The 12,982-nt window shown below is 36.6% G+C and overlaps 1 protein-coding gene across 1 annotated transcript in view; it reads right to left on the bottom strand.

Annotated features, from left to right (window-relative positions):
• unc13a (unc-13 homolog A (C. elegans)) overlaps positions 1–12,982 on the bottom strand; it is a 44,743-nt gene that overhangs the window by 15,853 nt on the left and 15,908 nt on the right. Inside the window, exons 13-29 of the mRNA XM_067396900.1 lie at positions 12,668–12,714; positions 12,386–12,464; positions 10,724–10,798; positions 10,416–10,635; positions 9,970–10,197; positions 9,748–9,889; positions 9,485–9,654; positions 6,224–6,339; positions 5,917–6,080; positions 5,673–5,826; positions 5,506–5,574; positions 5,187–5,276; positions 3,931–4,065; positions 3,393–3,526; positions 3,214–3,299; positions 1,519–1,645; positions 1,312–1,408 (exon numbers count right to left, since the gene is read on the bottom strand). Coding sequence (XP_067253001.1) covers positions 1,312–1,408; positions 1,519–1,645; positions 3,214–3,299; positions 3,393–3,526; positions 3,931–4,065; positions 5,187–5,276; positions 5,506–5,574; positions 5,673–5,826; positions 5,917–6,080; positions 6,224–6,339; positions 9,485–9,654; positions 9,748–9,889; positions 9,970–10,197; positions 10,416–10,635; positions 10,724–10,798; positions 12,386–12,464; positions 12,668–12,714 — 2,133 coding nt within the window. The remainder of the gene's footprint in view (positions 1–1,311; positions 1,409–1,518; positions 1,646–3,213; positions 3,300–3,392; positions 3,527–3,930; positions 4,066–5,186; positions 5,277–5,505; positions 5,575–5,672; positions 5,827–5,916; positions 6,081–6,223; positions 6,340–9,484; positions 9,655–9,747; positions 9,890–9,969; positions 10,198–10,415; positions 10,636–10,723; positions 10,799–12,385; positions 12,465–12,667; positions 12,715–12,982) is intronic.

Below are 12,982 nucleotides of genomic sequence, written 5' to 3'. Positions count from 1 at the left end.
TTCCATCAAAGTTTTGCTTTCGCTGTATATATATATATATATATATATATATATATATATATATACACACTATCGCTCAAAAGTTTGGGATCGGTAAGATTTTTAATGTTTTTAAAATAAGTTTTGTCTGCTCACCAAGGCTACATTTATTTAATTAAAAATACAGTAAAAACAGTAATATTGTGAAAAATTATTACAATTTAAAATAACTGTTTTCTATTCTATTCTATCTATTTTATTCAGCAAGGATGCATTAAATCAATCAAAAGTGACAGTAAAGACATTTATAATGTTGCAAAAGATTAGATTTCAAATAAACACTGTTCTTTTGAACTTTCTATTCATCAAAGAATCCTGAAAAAAAATATATTGTACACAAATATTTTGTACAATTGTAAACAATAAATGTTTCTTGAGCAGCAAATTGACATATTAGATTGATTTTTGAAGGATCATGTGACACTGAAGACTGGATTAACGATGCTGAAAATTCAGCTTTGCCAACACAAGAATAAATTACATTTTAAAATATTTTCAAATAGAAAACTGTAAATTGTAATAATATTTCACAATATTACTGTTTTTACTGTATTTTTAATTAAGTAAATGCACCCTTGGTGAGCAGACGAAACTTCTTTTAAAAACATTAAAAATCTTACCGATCCCAAACTTTTGAACTGTAGTGTATATATATATATATATATATATATATACAAACTTTTATGTTAGATGTGATTAATCATGATCAATCAATCTGACAACACTAGTATTAATGCAATAATCATACTGTATTTCAATAATATGTATACGAAATATATATATTCCATATATATTCAAAATATTTCTGTTTATGAATTTGAGTAAAATTTTTTACGCATAAGTATTTTTATTTATACTAACAACGATTAAATGATTTAAAAATTGGTATGCTTAAGATTTTAAAGACATTTGTAATAGTATATATAAAATCTGATACATATATATATATATATATATATATATATATATATATATATATATATATATATATATATATATATATATATATATCAGTAGTGACATTTCAAATTAAACATTAATGCAACATACATTTTTATATATTTCTAGTCTGACACCACATTGAAAATTTGGGATATACATTTTATTTATAACAACAACAACAACGACAATAAAAAATATTATTATAGTTATTTTTATTTTTTTTATGTTAAGCATAGATATTTTTATTGATTCATAAACTATGATGTTTCTTGAACCTGTATCGAATGGCACTGAAAATAGGAACCAAAAGGCAAGAGAAATAAATCTCACCCCATCTTTTTTGTCACGCTCCAGGGCTCCGTGCAAGAAGTCTCGAGACACCTCCTCATTCTCATCCAACCACTGGATGACAAATGGCTCAAACCACCTGCAGAGTAACATTACCACCTAAAGCTTTATTACCCATCATACCATGGTCACAATGACATTTTGAGTGTGACTGACTCATATCATTTTTGTGTGTGAGATGCCACTCACGCTGGATATTCAGGCACTCGGCTCTTGAAGAAAGGCAGGTCTTTGCAGTATTCATTGTAAAGCCACTTTACTTTGAAGTGCAGGTTCATGTAATCGGCACTCTTGCACAGGCGGTTCTTTTCATGCTCTGAAAGGCATGAGGTGAAGACAAAAGCTCTTCATGAAACAGTTGAAGATTTAAGGGCACATAATACATCTATGCAGAGTTGAGGACCCCTCCTGAATCAGCAAACGAGAAGAACTCCACCACATGTCGACTTTTCACCAAGTGTGAAATTTAACTGGCTATCAGTGAGAAACCCTGCAATGCTTGTGCTTCTAACTAAAATTCTAACTTTTCTTACTGTATCACATCTGTTAGTCAAGTTAAGATAATTCAAGACCTACAGCTGAAACTTTTGAATGAAAATGAATGATCAATCCATATAAAAACAAGATACATATTCAAGAAAAAGTTGGGGTTTAAAAGACTTAGGGCCCTATTTTAACGATCTGAAACGCAAGTGACAAAGCGCGAAGCGCAAGTAACTTTGTGGGCGGGTCTCGGCGCTGTTGCTATTTTCCCGGCGGGATAAATGGCTCTTGCGCCCGGCGCAAATCTAAAATGGGTTGGTCTGAAGTAGCTTCATTATTCATAGGTGTGGTTTGGGCGTAGCGTGAAATAAACCAATCAGAGTGTCATCTACAATTCCCTTTAAGAGCGAGATGCGCTCGCGCCATGGCGGATTGATATTTACATGACGGAATTTGTTGGCGGAAAAGCTGAAATTGCCTGTTAAGTGGCCAGTCAATCTTTCAGTCGTCTGCGTTGGATGCAGGCTTTCAAATAGCTCCGCGCGATGAGTCGGTTAATATATATGTGTGTGTGTATTGGCACGATTGTCCAATTAATTAGCCAATTTCATTCATCATTATTTGTAATAGCAGGCTGAACTGAAAATAGGTAGCCTAATTCTAATACACGCAATTACTATTCATCATTACATTTTTATATTTATGTAGCCTACACAATAATATTCTTTTACACTGTAATCCTTTTGTTTTTAATGTTTGGCATGTTTGTGTGATGCGCATCCCTGTGTGTAATAAGCAAAGTCAACGCGCACTGTGAGCCCAGAGGTGCAGTTTCTACCAACGCGCTCTAACAAAAAAATATTGCGCCATTGACTTTAGACTAGGTTTTTTCTGGTCAGTGGCGCAATTGTTTAATGGAACAGCAAAATAGCACCAGGGATTGTTTGCGCCAGAACACGCCTCCTTTTTTGGGCTGAAACGCCCAGGGAGCGCAAGTTCATTCACTAGTTTAGCGACGTGCTTCTGTGGAGGGAAAAGTGCGCTTTGCGCGGGTGCAAAATAGGAATGACACATGCGTCGGTGTACAAAGTCAATTGCACTGGGTGCAAGATAGGGCCCTTAATATTGGAATTGAGCTGTATGACGACAATATTGTCGTCTGTAGAGCTGCTTATGGCTGAATTTAACTTTGCATAATTTAAGAACTTTATGCAGTTATTGAACTGAACTGAATCAACACTAAACTGACTTGAGCTGAATTAATGAGTCGCTTTATAGCAGAATATTTGTCCCATATTTGATAAAGTCTACATCATTGATTGTTATTTTCCTGTTTATTACTGTAAAGCTGCATTGAAACAATCTGTATTATAAATAGAGCCATATTAAGCTTAGACTCACCTTCCATGGCATACTTCATATCCTGGGCAAACAGGTTCCACATTACCTCTGCGCTGATCTTTCCGACATTTAGCTCTTGGGGAAACCTGTGTGGACCAGAGCAAGCAATATTAAGATCCTAAACAGGATTATGAAGGTACATTGGGAAATTTTGTGAAATAACATGGTGCTGGACTCACTGGTTAAGGCAGGGGGTGTAAGAGTTCTTGTCCTCTTCAATAATTGAAACAATAAGGGTGATTAGCTTGGACCAGAAGTCCAGATTCTTGATACTTGGACCTTGTTCCTCTGGAGGAACCTCTCCTTTTTTGTTCTGCACAGAAAGAATTCATTTTGAAATCTAATGGAAGCTTGAAACACATTATGTCTTTTCATAATCTGCCAACCTCTGGAAGAAATTACCCTACTAAGCGCACAGCAGGAATGGCTTTTTTCTGCCAGCAAGCAAACAAGCAAAAATAAGCCAACCACTCCAGGGGAACAAGATATGGAACAATTCTGCAAAGCTTTGCAGCAAAATATAGTAAGTAGCCCGGGGTTAGATGTTTAATTCAACAGGAAGAGTGTTTGATATTTATGAAGGGAATTTGTAACATCTTCAAAGCAAAACAAACAAAAGCTGCAAGATGAATTGCACTGATAAAATGACTTGGATGCTCCCGAGGCAAAAAGCTTTGTGAATTAACAAGGTTGCTGAGCCAGGGAGTGTCGACTCACCGGGTCTGTTTGGTATTCTCGACTATACAGTTCGTGGCAGTTGTTGAAAATGTATTCGTAGGTAGAGTTGAGGCAAGCCTTCACACAGTCCTTCACTACCTGGCTGGCACGAGGAGGACTCTGAAGCTCTTGGACCTAGAGGAGAAGGGTTTATGATCCATTTAAATGGATAATTCAGCTATGATCAAAACTTTTATTATTGAAGATAAACTTTAAAATCATACACAAAGGAAACTGCATGAAATACTGAAAAGAAAGTGGTATGAAATCATACAAAAATCATATAAAAAAAAGAAAATTGTAAATGTATGAAACTTGAAAATTGTCCAACAAAAAAGAGAAACATACTAGTGCTGTTGATTTGATTAATCGTGATTAATCGATTTGACAATACTAAAACAAACAGAAAAGAAAATCATATAAAAATTGTATAAAAAAGAAAATGTACAAAAATTGGAAACAAAAAATAGGAAAAATCATATGGAAAAAGAAATTTGTATGAAAAAGAAAATATTAAAAAAAGAAAAAAAAACATGGCTAAGAAAAACAAAATTGTATGAAAACCATAAAGGAACACTTTACAGAACAAGAACATTGTACAAAAATCTTTTAAAAAAGAGAGAAACATACAGAAAAAAAAATATTTAAAAAATTGTAAACAAAAATAAAATCAATCGAAAAAGAATAAACACTGCAAAGTAAAAGAAAATTTTATGAAAATCAAAAAACACTTTACAGAAAACAAAATTGTACGAAAACAGAAAATCAAACAGAAAAGAAAACTGGTAACATTTTACAATAAGGTTCATTAGTTAAACATTAGTTAATGTAATAACTAACATGAACTAATCATGAGCAGTAGATTTGTTACTGTATTTACTAATCTTTGTTAAACTTAGTTAATGAAAATACATTTGTTCATTGATTTTTAATGTTAGTTAACAGTGCATTAACTAATGTTAACAAGATTTTAATAATGTATTAGTAAATGCTGAAATGAACAATTACAAAGACTAATAAATGCTGTAGAAGTGCAGTTCATTATTAGTTCATGTTAACTAATGTAGTTAAAAAATAATATGAAAGAATACGGAAATATGAAAAATCTAAATATTATGTAATAAAAATAAAAAAATCACACACACAAAAACTGTATGAATATTTTAGGATGATGTATTGATACAAAGCACCAAATAGAGCTTCAATATCTATGACAAAATTTACACTGTCAACAGCGTCGGTGATTCACAACTAACCTTCATCCTGAAAAATGTGATACTGGTTAGTAGGTCCACAGTGGACTTGAGGTCCTGAAGCCTCTCAGGACTGCTAGCTGGGAAATTATTCTAAGAGACACAAGAAGGGGTGTCATCAATACTCATTTCCTCAAATATTTAATTCTTTTAATACTACTTTATGCTTTTAATAATACTTTATGTAGTCGCTTCAGACTAATAATTCTCATTTGTCCGACTGGACGATCTCACATGCTGGGAACGCCACAATGCCATTTAACTTTAGTCAAGAAAGATACAAAAGCAAGAAAATATACAAAACCCCAAAAAGTCACAATACCCTGTACATAGAGAGGTCAATCCTCAGAGAGTTGTGGAGCTGGTCCAGAAGCTTGACAAATCGCTCTTTCTACAGAGAACACACAAGAAACCACCCCAAATTATTGGCACAAAGACTTTAATGCTGAAGTTTTTGCTATGTGCAACATGGTTGACTCAAGCACTCACCCCAAAGTTGGAGGCAGCGAAACGGTCTGAGGCAGACACGTTGTTGGTGGCCTGGGTTGTGTGAGCGTAGTAAGCATTGATGTTGGCCAGTAGAGTGCTCATGACCGCAGGCACTCCAGGACACATGTACTTTGATGACAAGCAGGCAAAGTGTCTAGAAACAAGAAGGAACAAGAAGTACCTACAGTAAGTACCTAAGCAAATAACTAAAACATCAATGTCAAAATTGCGAGGACAATCATACGTCATAGCTTGATAAATGGACTCCACTCCGTAACGCATGGCGAACTCATCAACGATTTCTTGGGGCGTCTCTTCGAAGTAAACCTTCCATGCATCATCACCCTTGGCATCTGGTATCTTTACCACCCCGTTGTTCTGGATGTCCGTTAAATAGTGGAAAAGGTTCTATGGAGAGATGGAAAGAGGGTGTACATGCTAAGTACTTGCTAATTTGATATACTCCAGCAGAGACTTGTTTAGTTTGTTAATGAATGATCGTAGGTGGAAAATGAGATTGACAAACATGATCATGGTAGTATCAGACTGACCTCATGCAAGCAAGTGTACTGGACGTGGTACGGTGCTACGGTTTCCTCCCCTTTGATCTCCACACTGATGTGCATACGAATGGCTCCCGACACAGCAGACTTGTCTGTACGCTTGTCTGAAAGGAAGCAAAATTAAGCTGGTAAACTTTAAAATCAAAGAAAATCACAAGGAAAACTGTGAAAAAAAGAAAGTGGTACAAAAATGAATGTGTGTGTGTGGGTATGTGGTTTAGATGTGTATATGTGGAATGATATCGGTATGACGTCAAAGTCCTGCCCTGTTTCCCTCGAGATTTTCCTATGGGGTTTTATAATGGGTTTTTCAATTTAAGAGTAAAATAAAGCCAGGTAAACATAACTTGATAATACTTTGACGTTTTGTTCTACAATGTAAACCCATACCAAAAAGACAAATTTTGAAGCAGTTATGATCATTTTTGAAAATGTAGGCCTATGTACATTTTTAATAAATAACTACATAAGACCATTTGGGATGTGTGTGCAGATTAGATTGAAGAACAAGACGTCAAAACATTATCAAGTTATGTTTACAACAGACTACCCCATAGGAACATCTTGAGAAACCAGCGACGAATTAGTCTTCTGAGTTCTGACTTCATCCCTGCACCACTCTATACAATCATAAAAGAAAAAATACGAAAAAGAAAATCGCATATCGTATAAAAAAAGAAAACTGCAAAAAAAAGAAAAAAAAAATCTAAATTATATGAAAATTGTATGAAAAAATAATATTTTGAAACCAAATGAGCTATATTGCAATGCTACTACATACGTATGTGGTTAATGCAACTTTTAAAGTGATAGTTCACCCAAAAATTAAAATTATCCCATTATTTATTAACCTTTAAGCCATCCTAGCCAACCTATCTTCTTTCAGACAAACACAATCAGAGATATATTTAAAAATATCCTTAGTCCTCCAAGGTTTATAACGGTTGTGAATGGGGGGCCACATTTTGAAGCCAAAAATAATGCATCCATCCCTAAAAAAAGTAATCCATATGACTCCAGTGGGTTAATAAAGGTCTTCTGAAGTGAATCGAAGCGTTTTTGTAAGAAAAATATTCATATTTAAAACTTTATAAATTAAAATAACTTGCTTCCAGCAGCCGACCGTACACAGAATGCACAAGTCGATTTGCGGTGGAAGAGTATACTTTGACTAGCCTGGGTGCCAGCCCGAACCCCGGCCACAAAATTTTTTGGACGGGAAGTTCGGTCTGGACTCGATCAATTGTGGAGTAATTATGCTCGGCTCCCAGAAGGCCGAGCCAATCAAATTGCCAGGGCGGGCTTTAATCGATGATGGACAGGCTATCTGCGGTTATGTAACCACCCACGTCATCAAAGAGCGCTTGGGTTGAATTGGTTTTCACCAACGATGACTGCAGCTGGAGAAGTAAGATGTTTAGATTCCGCTATCATGTCTGTAATAAAAGAAATCGACAGCGCATTAATTTTAAAAGACGAACAAAGAACCGCAATCAAGGCATTTGTCGATGGGAAAGATGTGTTTGCCGTCCTTCCAACGGGATTCGGCAAAAGTTTAAGTACAAGTTCAACAAGTTTTTTTTTACTGGTTCGGTTAAGACACGCCCCATAATTCAAGTGCAATGGAGCAGTATCAGACTCACATTCTTCCTAGAATATGAGTATGACGAAGTCAGGCTATACTTTGACCTGACGCACAACGTGATGACGAACGCGGAGCCGCAGAGGAGAGAGCAAAACAAATCACCGGTCACGGATTATAAGTCTTAAATGATCATGCCAGAGGATTTCGGCATAAGAGAAAATGAGCTTAGGTTTGTTGCACATCCCCTTTTGAACCATGAGAGGCGTCTAAGCTTACAATACTCCTGCATCCTGTGTCATACATCGCTTCAGGGGTTACTCATTTGGTGAAAATCGAATTGCGCATTCTTCGTACGGATATAAGCTAGATATTTGAATTTATAAACTTTTAAATATGGATATTTTTCTTAGAAAAACAGATTGTTTCACCTCAGAAGGCCTTTATTAACCCCCTGGAGTCATATGGATTACTTTTTTAATGGATGGATGCATTATTTTTTACTTCAAAACGCGGCCCCACAACCATTATGAACCTTGGAAGACTAAGGATTTTTTAAATAAATCTCTGATTGTGTTCATGGCTTGAGGGTAAGTAAATCATGGGATAATTTTCATTTTGTGAAAATTAGTGAACTATCCCTTTAAGTCTCTTTCAAAGATAGCGTTACAAACCGGCAATTTTATGACATTGCTATGTTAGCAAGAAAGCAAACAAAAAGCAAACTAAGATACGTATTTTTGAGCTCGGAAAAGGAAAAAGTCATGTCAGTCGCTTTGATACATTGCAAAAAAACCAAAACGTCATGATATGTGACCGGCCATGTAATGATATGATACGTCACGCTAATTGTTCTATAATTAGCGCTATGTTAGCAAGCATCATTATTGCTATGTTAGCAAGAAAGCAAACAAAAAGCAAACTAAGATACGTATTTTTGAGCTCGGAAAAGGAAAAAGTCATGTCAGTCGCTTTGATACATTGCAAAAAAACCAAAACGTCATGATATGTGACCGGCCATGTAATGATATGATACGTCACGCTAATTGTTCTATAATCTTTGGTCTTGCTTCTAAAGCTCAATCGGGAGTCAAAGTTGAAACCGTCTGATCTTTAAAGGTGCCATAGAATTGAAAATTGTATTTACCTTGGCATAGTTGAATAATAAGAGTGTACATGGAAATGACATATCGTGAGCCTCAAACACCATTGTTTCCTCCTTCATATGTAAATCTTGTGCGTGAAAAACACCACGGAAAAAGGGCGAATCACAACATAACACCGGCTGTGATATAACAGTCGGGATCATTATTATTTACGCACCCAAAATTTGCATATATACCAGCCCATGTTCAAGGCAAGCCAGTATTAAATGTCTGGAGCTGTACAGCAAAATCATCAGAAGTTCTGCAGGTATTGTGAAGCAAGCAAGCAAGAACAATAGCGAAAATGGCAGATGGATCGATAATAACTGTTCACGATCCATGATATCATTATATAGAGACTTATATTACATCTTGTGAAATGGACATTCTATGGCACCTTTAAGCACTGCATTACAGCTTGACCTGAGTGCAACGTAAATAGAATTCAAATATAACATCAATACATTTATCTTATCAATGTATTTCGATATTTTCTAAGAAAAATATGCATTGGTTACTCACCCAGGTTGTACCAGACGTCCATTTCACCGCTTAGAGTTCGTACCTCGATGATGGTCTGACCGAGGAAGTCGTCAGACTCACGTTTGAACTTCTGCTTGACTCTAGACTTAATATCGTCATCCTCGTCCCACACGCGCACTTTGATCCGATCGGAAGAATTGTGACACTCGCTGTTGAGATGTTTTTGTATCACCATGAGCACTGATTCTCGATAAAATGTATTTGATATACATTAACCAAAATTAAAAAAATAGTCCACTTACAAATTGAAGCTCTCATCCCATACAGGGTTGAGGTTGCCGTAGATAGTCTTGGTTCGTTTTTTGGTCTTGCCAACTTGCACCGTAACATAAGGGTCACTGGAGCCAGTCTTGTCCTTTGCCTGCAGGCCCTGGGCGCATAACACTGAGCAGAGAAACTGGGTTAATCTTAAGATAACCAATATGACATATTACAACCTTGTGCTGGTTGAATTGGGTCATTACCCGTGATGCTGATCTTGGCTGACCACTTGGACGTTCCGTCCAGGACGCTTTGCTTGACCTGCTTCATATGCGCCACATGTGTGGCCTTGATGACTGCAAACACGTCCTGAATCAGCTCGAATATCTCAGGCTTGTTCCGTTCACGGATCTTCATGCGGTCTTTCAACACCATGATGATGTTCTGCGTGCGATCCTCAGCTCCATGCTTAGAGCTTTTCTCTGCCGCTCCTGCAGAAGACGGATAAGGTTTATAGAAATATATTTTATATGTATCGGTCAATAGTTTGGAATAATCCGTTTTTTTTTGTTTTTTTTTAATGTTTTTGAAAGAGGTCTCTTTTGCTCATATTTGACCGGTAGTGTATATTATAAATGTATATGAATATTTACATTGAAATAAATACAATATTTAAGAGTAATAATAGAAATTAAATAAGTAATCTTACTCTGCAGACAATCAGCATTGAGTAAATCTTGACACTTCTCGTGGCACTTGACCCCACACTCGGTACAGCGCATGCCCTGTCGAGCGATGCCCCACAGAAGCCCCTCACACTCGTAGCAGTAGGTGGGCGTGGTGGCTGTCCACACCTCAAAATTGTGTGGTGTGGTACAGGAAATGGGGTAGATCAAAGCCTGCAGGGTCTTCTTATAGACGTGACTCTTCTGCAAGATCATTGAACAAATCAACAGGTAAATGGAAAATGGTTCGAAATGTGAATATCCAGGAAGAAAACAGGGCTGGTTGACATACCAATTCTTCATTGTTAAGTGTGCTGGAGGCCATAGCAGAAGTGATGCCTGCTTTTCGAGAGTTCTGGACAAGAGACTACAAGAGAAAACAAACATGTAGGGCTCAAAATAAAATTAGGAGCAAATGTTTGTATTTGTTATTGAGTGAATATATTTGATTGCTTCCTAATATATGACATGAAACAGAAAACTGTGTCTATGGCTGAAATTGAAGTATTTTACCCAGTAGTGCTGAAAAGGGTAGTACTCACCATTGCCTGCAGGAGGTGAGGCATTGGAAAAGAAATAAACATTTTTTTTTTAGAAGTTTGATTCGATTTCTTTCAATTACATACATCATGAACTGCACAACCAGGGTTGATTAATTTATAAAAGATGAAAATCTGTGCTAAATTCAAGTTATACTCAACCACAACAATAAAGTATTTATGTCGAGGTCTCGAAAGGTGCTTGTGTAACAATTATGCATGAGGAAGACTGAACTATGGAAAGAACAGAGATAAAAAAAAAAGAGAGTGGGGTACTCTGTCTTTTAGATTAATTGTTTTTGACACGCGTTTTAATTCTTATCAAGTCAGCACTTTGGCTTCTGACTCTTAGAGTCAGTGTCGGTGACGGTAAGCTGGATTAAAACCGACAAACTGCGAAGCTGTTTCGTGCAGCATGGTAATTTCTCCCTCATCTTCCAGTCCGTAGAGTCAAAGAGAGCCTGGTGGCATTGCATGTTCTGACAGCCCTCCAGTGAAGGCTGCCAGGAGCGTTCTTGGCTGAATAAGTACGGCCAGACCTACACGACAGCTGTCAGCTACTGAATGTTTTTTTTTTTTTTGGCTGTCATTACTTTGTTTAATCAATACATAACTAACTCTCCTGTCAGTCTAATTTTTACAGAAAGTTAAAAATGTAGTTCATTAACATGCGCTAATGCAACTTAACACTTGAGCATTTTGTTAAAACTTAATTTCATTCCATGCAATCAATTACATTTTTTAAATGGCACTACATGAATATATTTTGTTGGCTGCAACTACAGTAGATTGAATTACTAAGCCAAGGTATTTCTGAGGCAGAGCAAGTTACACTTTTCGTGAAATGTTTTTTTTCTCTCTCTTTGAAATAACATGCACTGACAAATTGGGCACAATAAGACCAGAAGCATGTATTAATAAAGTAAATAAGTTCAATTTAGATTTCATGTTGTCTCTATCCATGCAAAAACCAATGATGTTTGATGTTATTGCCACCCAACCTTTTTTCAAGTATAAGTGGAAAAGTTCAACAAGCTCTCAAAGTAGGTTACAGGCCTGAAACAAGGTTAGCAGAGAATGAAATCAGCTCTGGAAGAAATACAGAGACCAAAATTAATGTGACTGTAAAGGAGGCGTTGAGGCAGTCGGGAGGCTGACTAAACTGGTGGAGATTCATCAGTCTAAAGGGTGAATGGAGCTGAGTAATGCTCTAATAATGTCTAACCCTGTATTCGTGACTCAAACAGATGTGCCATAGAGACTTCTGTGAGCTATAGACCCTTGACGGACTGCTGACCAAAATAACCATGCTGACATTTATGGATGGAGCTTTTGAAGAGTTAGGAAGGTGTTGTTTGGTCCAGCAATGCTTTGGTTGAAACTCTGACGTACTGAAGCGGGAATGTGTGACTCACCAGGTCTCGGACGAGAGGAATGGCCTTCCTCTTGCGTAGGTCAGGCATGCTGTCTATGCTGTAGAGAGCACCTCCAGGCCTGCAGATCAAATGAGTAAATGTATTTTATTAATATATATGTATATTATTATTAACAATTTGAAAAATAGAGTTCTTTAAAAAATAGTGATAAACTTTTGGAAAATCTTATTTCCATAGAGATTCATAATGTTTCAGGTACGTTACAATATTTAAATGTTTATATACTCTGAAAAAGAGCTGCAGTCCTCTAGTGACACTCACCCTGCTTGCAAAAAGAGTGACGCAAGTCCTGGAGTTTCGCCTCGAGCCTGCAGACAGCAGAGAGTGACAGAGGGATCAGTGACAGAGCTTCATATATCTCTATTTAGTTCATCCACTAAACCATATTAAACTTCTTTTCAATATCCATGCAGACCTCACAATGTATTTTCGAAGATAAAATTCCCATTACAGAAAAAAAGACCATTGTCTGTTTTGATTGAACCCAGAAAGAGCTTGCAGTCGGCCGACCTCATTGACGTCAGCTGCAGGCCTCTCTCATAATTAGACCGGATTTGCTGGACATCTTTATCTCAA

This window comes from Chanodichthys erythropterus, chromosome 10 (genome assembly GCF_024489055.1).
Source record: "Chanodichthys erythropterus isolate Z2021 chromosome 10, ASM2448905v1, whole genome shotgun sequence".
Taxonomy (NCBI): domain Eukaryota; kingdom Metazoa; phylum Chordata; class Actinopteri; order Cypriniformes; family Xenocyprididae; genus Chanodichthys; species Chanodichthys erythropterus.
This window is presented reverse-complemented; position numbering and strand designations above follow the sequence as displayed.